The sequence below is a fragment of the Amblyraja radiata genome, chromosome 22 (assembly GCF_010909765.2).
Source record: "Amblyraja radiata isolate CabotCenter1 chromosome 22, sAmbRad1.1.pri, whole genome shotgun sequence".
NCBI classification, from domain to species: Eukaryota; Metazoa; Chordata; class Chondrichthyes; order Rajiformes; family Rajidae; genus Amblyraja; species Amblyraja radiata.
In genome coordinates, this window is record NC_045977.1 from 38,553,479 (window position 1) to 38,567,448 (window position 13,970).

At 43.7% G+C, this 13,970-nt stretch overlaps 1 protein-coding gene across 2 annotated transcripts in view; it reads right to left on the minus strand.

Annotated features, from left to right (window-relative positions):
• The window catches only part of rnf216 (ring finger protein 216), a 120,724-nt gene that overhangs the window by 14,527 nt on the left and 92,227 nt on the right, over window positions 1-13,970 (minus strand). For both annotated transcript variants that reach the window (XM_033041104.1, XM_033041105.1), the window contains one exon: window positions 3,249-3,471. In XM_033041104.1, coding sequence (XP_032896995.1) covers window positions 3,249-3,471 — 223 coding nt within the window. The remainder of the gene's footprint in view (window positions 1-3,248; window positions 3,472-13,970) is intronic.

Consider the following 13,970-nt stretch of genomic DNA (forward strand, 5'->3'; position numbering starts at 1 on the left):
CAAACACCTGCAACAATTAGCATTCACAGATCAAATGCAGTAATCTCCATTGGCCTTTTGTGTCAAAAATAAAGCAGAGTTTTCGAAGAAAAGATGAACTCAAATGTGGTGCAGCGGTAAAGTTGCTGCCTTACCGCACCAGAGGCCTGGGTTTGATCCTGACTATGGGCACTGTCTGTACGGAGTTTGCACGTTCTCCCCCTGACCTGGGTGGGGTTTCTCCCAGATCTTAAGTTTCCTCCCACACTCCAATGACATACAGGTCTGTAGGTTAATTGGCTTGGTATAAAATGTAAATTGTCCCGAGTGTGTGTCGGATAGTGTTAGTATGCGGGGATCACTGGTTGGTGCGGACTCGGTGGGCCGAAGGGCCTGTTTCGGCACTGTATCTCTACACTAAACTAAATGTAGGATGGCACAGGGTTGATGTTGGTGTAACAGCATTGCTGCCTCAAGGCAATTAATCTGAAGGGTACCGACGTGTAACGTCGCCAAGCCACGTCCTTCAGAGATGCTGCCTGGCCCGTTGAGTTACTCCAGCACTTTGTGTTTATTTCTCATATAAACCAGCATCTGCAGTTTCTGGTGTCTACAGACCATTTCTGATGCAGCATGGCTTCTTAAACACCGCACAAAGTGTTTGGAGAAGCTTAGCCAGGGATAGCATAATTTAGAAACATAGAAAATAGGTGCAGGAGGAGGCCATTCGGCCCCGCACCGCCACTCATTGTGATCATGACTGATCGTCCCCTATCAATAACCCGTGCCTGCCTTCTCCCCATATCTCTTGACTCCACTAGCCCCTAGAGCTCTATCTAACTCTCTCTTAAATCCATCCAGTGACTTGGCCTCCACTGCCATCTGTGTCAGGGAATTCCATAAATTCACAACTCTCTGGGTGAAAAAGTTTTTTTCTCACCTCAGTCTTAAATGACCTCCCCTTTATTCTAAGAGGTGCATTAATAACTTAAAAAAAACAGCTTAATAACTTAAAATTCAATGAGAAGACAATCTTGCAGAAAGTGGAAAAGAGGAAAGATGTTATTACAAAAACGTAAAGGTTTGTCGGTTAATTGGTTTGGTAAAATTGTAAATTGTCCCAACTGTGCAGGACATTGTTAGCGCACACGGATCGCTGGTCAGTACTGACTCAGCGGGCCAAAGCGCTTGTTTCAGTGCTGCATCTCTAAACTAAACTAAATACTAAGTCTAAGATGGACACAAAGTGCTGGAGTAACTCAGCGGGACAGGCAGCATCTCTGGAGAGAAGGAATGGGTGACCCCTCTTCAGGCTCGACCCGAAACGTCTCCCATTCCTTCTCTCCAGAGATGCTGCCCGTCCCTCTGAGTTACTCCAGCACTTTGTGTCTATCTTCGGTTTAAATCAGCATCTTCACTTCCTTCCACCATAAATAGTATCAGTCTGATTGGTTATGAATATGCTAGGACTCAGAAAATATTTCCAGATCAACCAAAGACCACCAGCACACCAGTGTCTCGTACCAGCAAACACAGGTGGGAAATACTAGATGGAGCACTTTCCACATGGCTATCGAATTACACCGATTTTGACCACGGTTCTGCTGTAAAATCTTTCTTTGCAAAGGGATCCTGGCAGCATGCAATGAATTGTTGAAACATTACCACTCCCTGTTGCAAAGATTTTGTTTTTAAGGGAGAAACCATCGCAGCTTTTAAGGGAGAAATGGGTAAATAATTAAAAGGAAGAAATTGTACCGCAGAGGAGAGAACAGGCATTGAATTAGTTCAGCAATCACATCGCAAAAAACAGATACTCAACGTACCAAAGGACCTTTTAATTATGCTTTAGGCTTCGAGAAGTTAGTAATCATGAAGAATAAAGTCAAAAATGATGGCATCTGGCAACCTTAATACAAACAGGCCTTCTGGGTATTTCCCAACATTATCGCATCTTATTCCATGACAAGTTTCCCCCTTTTGTGGCCAAGAGGCTCAGCCAATGGACCAAAGTTTTGTTAAAGTTGCAGAAATTGCAGGAAAAAAAAGCCAGATAGTTGAAGGAGGAGGCGTGCACTACTTTTCATGCAAGTTTCAAGCAGCATTACATTGGAAACGTTTCCAGATGTCGTCAATTTGTTGCTTTTGTAGCCATACCTGAGGCACAAAGAGCACAAGAAGCTTTTTCATGAAAAAATGCAGTACGGTCATTCGCTTCCAAGATAATTGATGATAATGGAATAATCATAAGATTAGTTATGCACGTGCTGAATTACCATTAGGCATTTAAGACCCACAGACTAATTCTGCCATTTTAAAAGAATCCATGGAAACCAAGAGCTTTACAACATCCAAATCAATTGAATTTTCTTCTGCCTTTTTATATCATAGTTAAAATTTTAAGTAATGTTAATACGCAAAGAGATTGTATCGCGCCCCATTCATTTCCACCTCGTTGTATGCAATTATTGGCTTTCGCCATTGCCAGTTTCTAAATGCAGTTTAAATTCTTCATTCAAAGCACAGATTTTATCGATGTAGCAGCTCTGCCTTGGATGTTAAGGGCCTGTCTCACTTGGGCGTCATTTTGTGGGTCACGCAGAGATTTTGTACATTCCAAATTTCCTGGGGCGCCGCGCGCGACTGCCTACGTCACCATGCGCGCGTCACGACGCATAAATAATGTCGCGTACATGACGCGCAAATGACGACCAAGTGGGACAGGCCCTTTAGGCACCTCAGCCTGGGGAAGCAAGCGTCACAATATTCCACCTCCGTATACACCAGTGATGGCAGGCCCAGCTCTGTGGAGCTGAGCTCTCCAGAGAGCTGGGCATTCCAACACTAACTTCCCTTCCCTGCATTGTTCAATGTCCCTCACTTCTATCAATCCTGCTTGCACTCACCGCCCTTGGTGTAAAAACAAAAACTTGCACCCGCATATAACTCCTTTAAACTTTGCCCTTTTCACCTTAAAGCTATGTCCTCCAGTGTTCGTAGTATCACTCGGTCCGCGTAGGCTCCTTCCCCTCTCACCTGCTGTCGCTTCAAGGTGGAGCACGTTGGGAGAGAAGGAGGTGGAGGCAGTGGGGAAAAAAGGGGGGGGGGGGGAAGAAAGAGTACTACTCTAGGGTTTTTCCATCCTGTGGAACAAAGGTTCTGACTGTCCACCTTAATCCATCAACATTTCCTGGACCAACTTCTGCCTTTGGCTGTTCTGTACAGAATTGTCACAATGCTATTTGCTTATGGAATGTCCACAGTCTTACCTTAGGGTCCGTCCACAAAGAGCATCTCTTGCACAATCGACAAGGGGCACCAGGTGATCGCGGGTGTTGGCAGAAATGCTCGTAGCCACTGATGGGAGCTCGGCAGAGGTAGCAGATCTGGGCCCCACAGCGACAGGACATCCTGTTGCACCCCTCTGATTTAATGAGACCCATCGTACATTTGTGACATTTCCTGATCGCTGTTGCTGTCATTTTCTCCTCGCTGCAACATTAAAAAAAAAAACAGATTTGCAAAAACGGCCGCAGAGATATCCAAATCCTTCAGGCTCAATCGACGCGCAGGAAATTGATTGTTATGAGCTTTGTAACATGTGCAGGTCTTACACAGTTCCACCCGGAGCAAGTAATTGAGATCTCTCAAAGGTCAAGAGTGTTTTATTGTCATATGTCCCAGATGGATCAATGAAATTCCTACTTGCAGCAGCACAACAGAATATGTAAACATAGCAGATCGCAAAATGCTGGAGTAACTCAGCGGGACAGGCAGCATCTCTGGAGAGAAGGAATGGGTGACGTCTCGGGTCGACACCCTTCTCCAGACCAGTGTCTGCATTTCTTTCCTACACATGCAAGCATAGTACACTGTAAACCATTTTATAAACGAAGAAACAAAATTTGGTGTATCAAATCAGAGTTTGGGAGCAGGTCATCAGCGTACAAGGGAAACAGATCCTTAGATGAAACTGAGGGGTGGGAGATTGCATCCTTCACGTGGTCCGCCCTGTTTCGACGAATGCAATCAACCTGGCGTGCACAATCAAGTAAGGTCAAATAGAACAAGTTGCCCTACAACTTTAGGCTGTGCACGCCATACACAAGAAGAAGATGAAACTGAGAGACCTGCGTGTGCTTTTTAAGGTAGATTTCGAAGCGCAATTATATACTAGAATAAGACTGCAGACAAGGGAAATGAAGCTTACACTTGCAGTACCATAGTACAATAGCGGAAAAGTCGAGGCTTACAACACAGCTGTCAAATCTATCACGAACGACCCCATATATTTCTCCCTCGTCATGGGAGAAAACCTTACAGGACTCAACGTGGATGCTTTTCAGAACTTTTGCCGTAGCAACAGCTGAATTTCAGCAAACACAAACTGTTACACTGAAAATGCAAAGGGAAAACTGCAAGAGTTGCATAAAATTGAGAAAATGCTGGAAAAGCATTGCATGTCAGTCAGTCTCTACAAGTGGGAAGAATTAGTTGTTAATTTTAGCCTGCACAAAAATAGATACCATCACTTCTGAAATTACCTTTGTATTCTGCTGTACCATCAACTTGTCAGATGAGAACAATATGAAACGGGATGAACAGCAATTTGAACCATTCCTTTAGGGAAACACGGGAAATTTCACCCTGTCTATTGCCACATTAATCACAACCCGGAGATACCAATATCATGAAGTCACGAGTTGAGTTTAGTTTTAGTTTAGTTTAGAAATACAGTGTGGAAACAGGCCCTTCGGCCCACCGAGTCCGCACCGACCAGCGATCCCACGCACATTAACACAATCCTACACACACTTGGGCCAATTTACATTTATACCAAACCAATTAACCTACAAACTTGTACGTTTTTAGAGTGCGGGAGGAAACCGAAGTTCACGGAGAAAACTCACGCGATCACGGGGAGAACGTACAAACTCCGCACAGACAGCAGAGTCCGTGCGGAGTGTATAATACTCAAATGTTCTGTGTTGATATGTACATTTGGAAAAAATGAGCTTGGATATGGCAGCATAATCTGCACCCATTTTTTAATGGCCTAATAAAATTAATTGAAACCCCGCCCCCCAAAAAATAAATAAATAAATAAAAGACAGCACCCGTAGTCAGGATCGAACCTGCATATTTGGTGCCGTAAGGCAGCTACTCTACCGCTGCACCACCGTGTCGGCCATCACACTCCGGGGATGGAGTTAATCTCTGTCTCCCTCAGATGGGATGATCAGCCATGATCACATTGAATGGCGGTGCTGGCTCGAAGGGCCGAATGGCCTACTCCTGCACCTGTTGTCAATAATATCACACTCCAGAAATACAAGCTCGCACTGTTACTTTTCACATGAAATGCTAAATTCGGGCCAGGTGTGATCACACGATTATCTCTGGAAGCTTATGTATTGTCTACATTCCGGACATGGGAAGATCTGTCCCACGAAGAAAGATTTAAGAGATAAATCTCTATTCCCTAGTCTATCTAAACTCCAGAGGTGTTTTATTGTCATGAGTACCGAAACGGAACAATTAAATCCTTACTTGCAGCAGCACAGACTTGTAAGCACAGTAATCAATAGATACAGGTTGAGCAACGATTACCTGGCACTTTCGGTTCCAGAGCCTTACTGGATTATAGACACAAAATGCTGGAATAACTCAGCGGGAAAGGCAGCATCTCTGGATAGAAGGAATGGGTGACGTTTCGAGTCGAGACCCTTCTTCAGACCGAGAATCAGGGAGGGGGGAGACAGAGAGATGTGGAAGGGCGAGGTGTGAAAATGAGAAAACAAAGGGGATGGTGATCAAGCAAGATGTAGAATGGTTGACTGTTGGCTGCATCATTCCTCTAGTAAAGGCAAGCAGAATAAACGCAGGGAGAAGGCAGGGTCAAATTGTGTTGCGTTATCTCACTCACTCACCAATGACAAATATCAGCTGGCATGAAATGGCTGCCAAGCCCGTGCCATCAGTAGAGGAGGGAAAGGGGCGAAGGTTACGAGTTTTGCTAAGTCCTGAAATAGCAAAGGGCATTTAAAAATGCTTTGTTCACATTTATTAGATTTCAGAACAGATATCTTGTTCCGTAGGAGTCAGCATACTGTGGTAATGGTGTATTTTTAAGTGCACAATAAAAAGTTCAATTAAATTTGGTCAACGAAGACCAACATGCCAAGTACTGTAACTGAGTAGGGTTTTTTCTAATTTTTATGTATCGTATCCATCAGGCTGGAACAGTGACGACAGTCACAGTTTTTCGATAAGCCTTTTTCCTAGCTTTGTTGAGGCTGCTAAATCGCGCTAAGGACACTTTCCATTGATGGATGCTGAAATACCAGCTAAAGATTTAACCGTTAATCAAGCAGGCTTCAACTCTCTGGTTGATATCTGCTTCCATATGCTCATTGGGCTAGATAGTGCCCTAGCACATTGCAATGGTGACATAATATGAAGAAAGACTGGATAGACTCGGCTTGTACTCGCTAGAATTTAGAAGATTGAGGGGGGATATTATAGAAACTTACAAATTTCTTAAGGGGTTGGACAGGCTAGATGCAGGAAGATTGTTCCCGATGTTGGGGAAGTCCAGAACAAGGGGTCACAGTTTAAGGATAAAGGGGAAATATTTTAGGACCGAGATGAGAAAAACATTTTTCACACAGAGAGTGGTGAATCTCTGGAACTCTCTGCCACAGAAGGTAGTTGAGGCCTGTTCATTGGCTATATTTAAGAGGGAGTTAGATGTGGCCCTTGTGGCTAAAGGGATCAGGGGGTATGGAGAGAAGGCAGGTACAGGATACTGAGTTGGATGATCAGCCATAATCATATTGAATGGCGGTGCAGGCTCGAAGGGCTGAATGACCTACTCCTTGCACCTATTTTCTATGTTTCTATCAAACGGGTGTTGAGATCTATTAAACGTCACCAGTCCATGTGGTGACATGAAATGGCCCCCAACAATAAAGTCACAAACAGCAAGCATATGTACATTCACACTGGCAAAATTCTCAGCCTGTGATCATCTTCTATGACCTAAATTTATATCTCCAAACTCATAAGTGTATATTCCTGTTGTACATAAGACTGTCTATCTGTGATAATAACAATTGACTGATAGCCATGAAGACCAATGTGAAGGTTATGTGGAGGCAGATACTACAATCTGGAGCAAAAATAAACTTCTGGGGGAACTCAGCAGGTTGGACAGCATCTGTGGAGGCAGAACGGTGGTCGAACTTTTTGTTTTTTGCGTGGAGGATACAGCATGGAAACAGACCCTCCAGCCCAGAGTCCACACAGACCTCGATCACCCAGTCACACTAGCTCTCTGTTGTCCCACTTTTACATCCACTCCCTACACAGTAGGGCCAATTAACTTACAAACCCGCAAGTCTTTGGGATGTGGGAGGAAACCGGAGCACCTGGAAGGAACCTATGAGGTCACAGGAAAGAAGTGCAAACTCCACACAGACAGCAGCACCCGAGGTCAATTTTGAACCCGGGTCCCTGGCACTGTGAGGCAGCGGCTCTACCAGGCGCACCACTGTGCCACCCCTGTGGATGGCCATGGTTTCAGTACGATCTGCGGCTCTGCGTCACACTGCACCTTCTTGCTTTGGGAGTGGACCTTCCTGCTCATATACAGCAGGATGCTTTGCTGATCTGAAAGGAAACCATTTCACTGCGTTAACGACTGGTTAACGTCCTCCGGAAGATGGCAAATATATCCGCCATTTCCTAAATTACTAATTTATTTGCACAGCTAGAAAATAATATTTTTACATGGCCGTTAACGACTCTAAACAATAATACAATGAATTTCCTGATAGTGACTAAAACCATCCGACCATTTTGTGCAAGTTTCCACTAGTAGCTTGTTTTGTTATTTACAATGATTATATATAAATATGTGGAAAATATTAAGCATAAAACTCAAAATAAACCATTAGAACAAGCCTGTTTTTTAATACTTAGCTGCTCTGCTCCCACCTGTTAAGGTTAAGACTGTTTGTGAAGCGAGTCTGAAGAAGGGCCCAAACCCAAAACATCACCTATCCTTTTGGTCCAGAGATGCTGCCTGCCTTGACTCGAAACGTCGCCTATTCCTTCACTCTATAGATGCTGCCTCACCCGCTGAGTTTCTCCAGCTTTTTTGTCTACCTGCTACATTACTCCAGCACTTTGTGTTATCTTGAGGATTTGCTGTTCCTACTCTTCAGGCTGCTGTTGTAAATGCATGTACCCCTAGTATGCCAGTCTTCAATCAAAACCATTCTGTTTTCTCCAAATGATTTAAAATAAGTTGTTGAAAGAAGGAACTGCAGGTGCGAGTTTACAACAACAACAAAAAGACAAAGTGCTGGAGTAACGCAGGGGGCCAGGCAGCATCTCTGGAGACCATTGATGGGTGACGTTTCAGGATGGAACCTTCTTCAGATTGGCAATGTCTCCTCAAGGTATGCCTGCTGTGGAGCGGTTCTCCTCCCAGTCTGAAGAAGGGTCTCCACCTGAAATGTCGCCTCACTTGGGAAGCTGCCTGACCCACTGAGTTGCTTCAACACTGTGTCTCTTTGTTTAAATAAATTGTTGGCTTGGTGCCACAATTGAATGAAGGATTTCAGAAGATTACGTGACATTTTTGCACCACTTTAATGAAGAACTAGCCCCAATCTACACAATCTATACCAACGATGGGATCTGATAGCTTGGAATTTATCTGAAAAAAAAAAACATCTTCAGATAAATTTGGAATCTAGTTTCCTCCTTCACTGTAATAGCTTTCGGATACAGAAATTCCCTTTCCAGAGAAGTAATTTTACCAGTTTAATTCTGCTAAAGAGATTCCCGACGTGGATGTCAGGAGAGATTTGGGACATCTGCTGGAGTCTGTCACCCTTTATTAATTTCCTTTCAGTACTGAATCACAGTGGGACATGACTCATTCATTCCTCACTTCCCAATGGCTGTGGAGCACCAAGATTGCTTTAACACACTGCTAATTTTCTTGCCTTAACAAGCCTACAATGTAAATACCTATTCATGTAAATGCCTCTAAAGCTGCAAGATCATTTAAAGGAAGCATCAAACCCTTCTTTATTCTACGGGTTGCTTAATGACTTGGCCTCGTGTCTTTATGCTTTTACTGGATGAGTGTCGATCTCGCTGGGAGGCCTTAGCAACTATTGACCTTTTTTTCCCCATAAGTCAATGTTTGATTGATGTGGAAAAGCCGAGCAACCAATGAAAGTGCCTTGGCAACAAAATTAGAATCTTTGAGTGCATAGTGGTCGTTTGAAGATGTCATCTGTAACGGCACGCAATCAGAATCTTAAATACACATCCAAAAATTAAAAACAATGCATATAAAGTTTTAATGGCTGTGATGAGCAAAGCAAGATTTAGTCTAACGATGCTTTACGTCTAAGCCTGATCAAACTCAGGAAGTTGCTTTTTCACTTTCCACTGCTTTTCAACATTGCTGGTATTAAAATAAACCAATCTGATTAAATCATAGTTTTCTGTTTCCCTGGTAGCTAGATTGGAAATTCCACTGCCTTGGTGAACTTGCGATTCGAAATGTAGGAAAAAATTCACACGGCATTGTTCACGCAGGACGGCACAGTGGTGCAGATGGAGGGATGGCAGCGCAGAGTCCAATGCTTCAAGTTCTTGGGTGTATGTATCTCCGATGATATGTCTAGGCGCAGAATGCTGATGCACTGACAAAGAAAACTCACCAACACTTTCTTACAAGCATGAGGGGATTAATCATGTCTCTGAACTCCTACAGGAGCAAGGTGGGGAATATACCAAGAGGTGGATAGACAATAGACAATAGATGCAGGAGTAGGCCAATCGGCCCTTTGAGCCAGCACCACCATTCAATGTGATTATGGCTGATCATTCCCAATCAGTACCCCGTTCCTGCCTTCTCCCCATATCCCCTGACTGCTATTTTTAAGAGCCCTATCTAGCTCTCTCTTGAAAGCATCCAGAGAACCTGCCTCCACCGCCCTCTGAGGCAGAGAATTCCACAGACTCACCACTCTCTGTGAGAAATAGTGTTTCCTCGTCTCCGTTCTAAATGGCTTACTCCTTATTCTTAAACTTTTGGCCCCTGGTTCTGGACTCCCCCAACATCGGGGACATGTTTCCTGCCTCTAGCGTGTCCAAGTCCTTAACAATCTTATATGTTTCATGGCCTGGTTTGGTAATTCCATCGCTCAAGAATAAAGGAGTCTTCAGAAAGTGGTGGACATTGTCTGGTCCATCACGAGGAAGGACATCCCCACCAAAGAGGTCTACATGGATCTAGCTGTTATCAGTAGACTGAATTATCCTACCACAACTGAAAAAGCCTGGCCGAACATTTGAAACATAGAAGACGGACACAAAAGAAGAAGACCACAACTAGAGAGCAGTCCTGAACTACTAGCTACCTCATTGGTGACCCTTGGACTATCTCTGATCAGACTTTACTGGCTTTATCTTCCACTAAACATTATTCCCTTATCATGTATCTGTTCACTGTAAATGGCTCGATTGTAATCATGTATCGTCTTTCCACTGACTGTAGAGCACGTGATAAAAGCCTTTCACTGCGCCTCAGTACACGTGACAATAAACTAAACTGAACTTGCTGCCTGCCTGAAGAGTGAATCATCTCTGAGCTAGACCACCCCGGCCACGCTCTCCTCTCGTTGCTACCATTGAGAAGATGCAGGAGCCCGAGAACCTTCACCTCCAGATTCAAGAACAGCTTCGTTCCATTCACCATCACATTCTTCACCCACCCTGCGTAAGCCTAACTACCACCACACATCAGCACTGAACCACGACAGACTCTGCACCACTCAGCTTATTCTACGTACTTGAGTTTTTGCACGATCCAGTTCCTGCTTGCCCGGAATAATCAAATAATTTATTGTATATTTATGGTTGCATCTAATGTTCCAATAAAGCTGCTGCAAGTGAAAATCTCACTGTCATATGATGGATAAACACACTTGAACCTGCCCAAATGCCTTTTAAAAATTGTCAATGTACTCGCGTCCACCACTTCCTTTGGCAGCTCATTCACTATATTCACCAATGTCTATGACAAACCTGCCCCACAGCTCTCCTTTAAGTCTTTCCACTCTCACCGTTATCCTATGACGTCTAGTTTTGGACTTCCCTACCTTGGGAAAATGACTAGAATTATTCTAGCTATGATAGACAATAGACAATAGGTGCAGGAGTAGGCCATTCGGCCCTTCGAGTCAGCACCGCCTTTCAATGTGATAATGGCTGATCATTCACAATCAGTGCCCCGTTCCTGCCTTCTCCCCATATCCCCTTTAAGAGCTCTATCTAATGCTCTCTTGAAAGCATCCAGAGAACTGGCCTCCACTGCCTTCTGAGGCAGAGAATTCCACAGATTCACAAACCTCTGTGTGAAAAAGCATTTCCTCATCTCCGTTCTAAATGGCTTACCCCTTATTTTTATATAGGTCACCCCCTCAGTCTTCTTCATTCCGAGCCTTACAAGTCAAGCCCTCCATTCTTGACAACTCTTCTGTGTGCCTCTCGGGAATCCAGCAGCTATACTGGACATAAACCGGCTCCTCATTCCTGACGGAGCCTCAATAATCTTCATCGACCAAGATTCCCTGATCCTCCCAGCCCTGTCCTTCACTCTAACAGGAATATGTATATTTGCTCCACTATCACCGGCTTGTTGTATTTCTTGTCCAGCACTTAATCCCAAATGAACCAAGATTTCCTCAATTAAATATAAATATTATCTTTGGTATTGCCAACTCTCATATTTCCCACTTCTACCATAAACTTACTCCCTCGATGATCCTTGGATGCAGTCTTAGACTGAATATTTGTAATCGGACCATGAACGGTTCCAAAATTAAGCTACAAACTACATACTCCCCTTTCCATCTTGGCCTCAATCCACCCTCAGCTGCAAAAACCATCTCCAGACAGACCCTGGAGAACTTCTGCATTATCGTTAACAATAACATCTGAATCACAAATATCCTTCAGGTTGAAAAATCTGTATCCTTATCTGTTCTGGCCTACATGTTATTCCAGACACACCAATCTTGTGGACTTGCGTGCCCTCAGTTCAGGCCAAATAAGAATAAATTTGAATTAAATAAAAATGTGCGAAAAAGATCAAACTTTTCTGAACCAATAAAGGCCAAAACCACCATGCATGGCTTCATGAACTGATTTGATTCATTCAATAGAAACATAGAAAATAGGTGCAGGAGTAGGCCATTCGTCCCTGCACCGCCATTCAATATGATCATGGCTGATCATCCAACTCAGTATCCTGTACCTGCCTTCTCTCCATACCCCCTGATCCCTTTAGCCACAAGGGCCACATCTAACTCCCTCTTAAATATAGCCAATGAACTGGCCTCAACTACCTTCTGTGGCAGAGAATTCCAGAGATTCACCACTCTCTGTGTGAAAAATGTTTTTCTCATCTCGGTCTTAAAAGATTTCCCCCTTATCCTTAAACTGTGACCCCTTGTTCTGGAATGCTCTGCTGTCTGATTTATTTTATGGCCTCCATTAATGACCTCATCCAAAACAGTGGTCATTTATACCAAATCCCATTTACCCATCACTCCCAATGCCGACCTGTGTCTTCCAGCTGACTGGTTAGCATGCAACAAAAGCATTTCACTGCACCTCGGTAGACGTGACAATAAACTAAGCTAAACTAAACACATTTTCAAGTTCAAAAACATCTGCTCCTTTACATCTCTAGAACATCGTCAAGCCCACAAATTATCAAGGAACTCAGCATCCCTCTAATCCTGGGCTCTTTTACACTCTCCTTTTCCAGTGCCTCTTGGCTCCTCCTCCTCCTTTTTCCTTTCTTCTCCCCGCCCCCCAACCTCCCATCAGTCTGAAGAGGGGTTTCGGCCCGAAAAGTTGCCTATTTCCATCGCCTCATAGATGCTGTTGCACCCGCTGAGTTTCTCCAGCATTTTTGTGTACCCTCATTGTTGCTAGTTTCACTCGAGCCATCTCCACCCCAAGTTCAGGAAATCTTTTCTTGTGAACTTCTCTTGCTTTCTTCCATGCGTCTGAAGGACTGCTTGAGAACTGCCGATGACCAAACATGGATACTTGTCCAAACACATCCTCTTTTGCCTTGCTCTCAATTGGTACTGTTTTAACATGTAAAAACGGAGATATATAAATCCATATTGTTGTTGTATGATAGCAGAACAATGAGTGGAAGCTTGTGTGAATGTTTGGACTGTGTTGTGACAATGAATTGTGTAAAGAACACATCAACCAGCAAGAATTTATTTCATGAGGAAGCATCTCATCTTTCCTTTTGATCATAGATGCTTAGAATCCCCACAACCCTTGCACTACCTTATCAGGTGTTAAAGAGCTCAGTGCCGCCTCACCAAAAGACTGTATATTTGCAACAGTGCATGGCTATTTTTAAACTCCAAATATCTAGTAGTATTGACCAATATACCATTTGCCTTAACCGTGCTACAGCGAGATGCTAGCTCTTGTTTTCTGCACAACACCAAACCCACCACTCTGTACACCACTCATTTGCAGATTCTCCCCACTTAGACATTAATCTGCCGTTTAATTCCTCCCATTGAAGTCCAGGACTGCATATTCTCACATTAAACTACATTGGGCAAGCAGTTAAACAATGCAATTTTCAGCACAGTTAAAATATACCCAGTTTGAAGAAGTGTATTGACTCAAAACATTGCCTGTCCATATTCTCCAAGGATGCTGCCTGACCTGCTGAGTTACGTCAGCACTTTGCGTCCTTCTGTGTATTAACCAGCATCTGCGATAGTTTCTATACTCATTATGGTACGCCTTCCCACCTACTTTTGTGTCAACACTTGCGTTAATAACACAATGTATGATTCACAAATATCCACGTGTTCCCATGGACCTCTCAACTCCATCCATTCATCGCCTTTCACTTC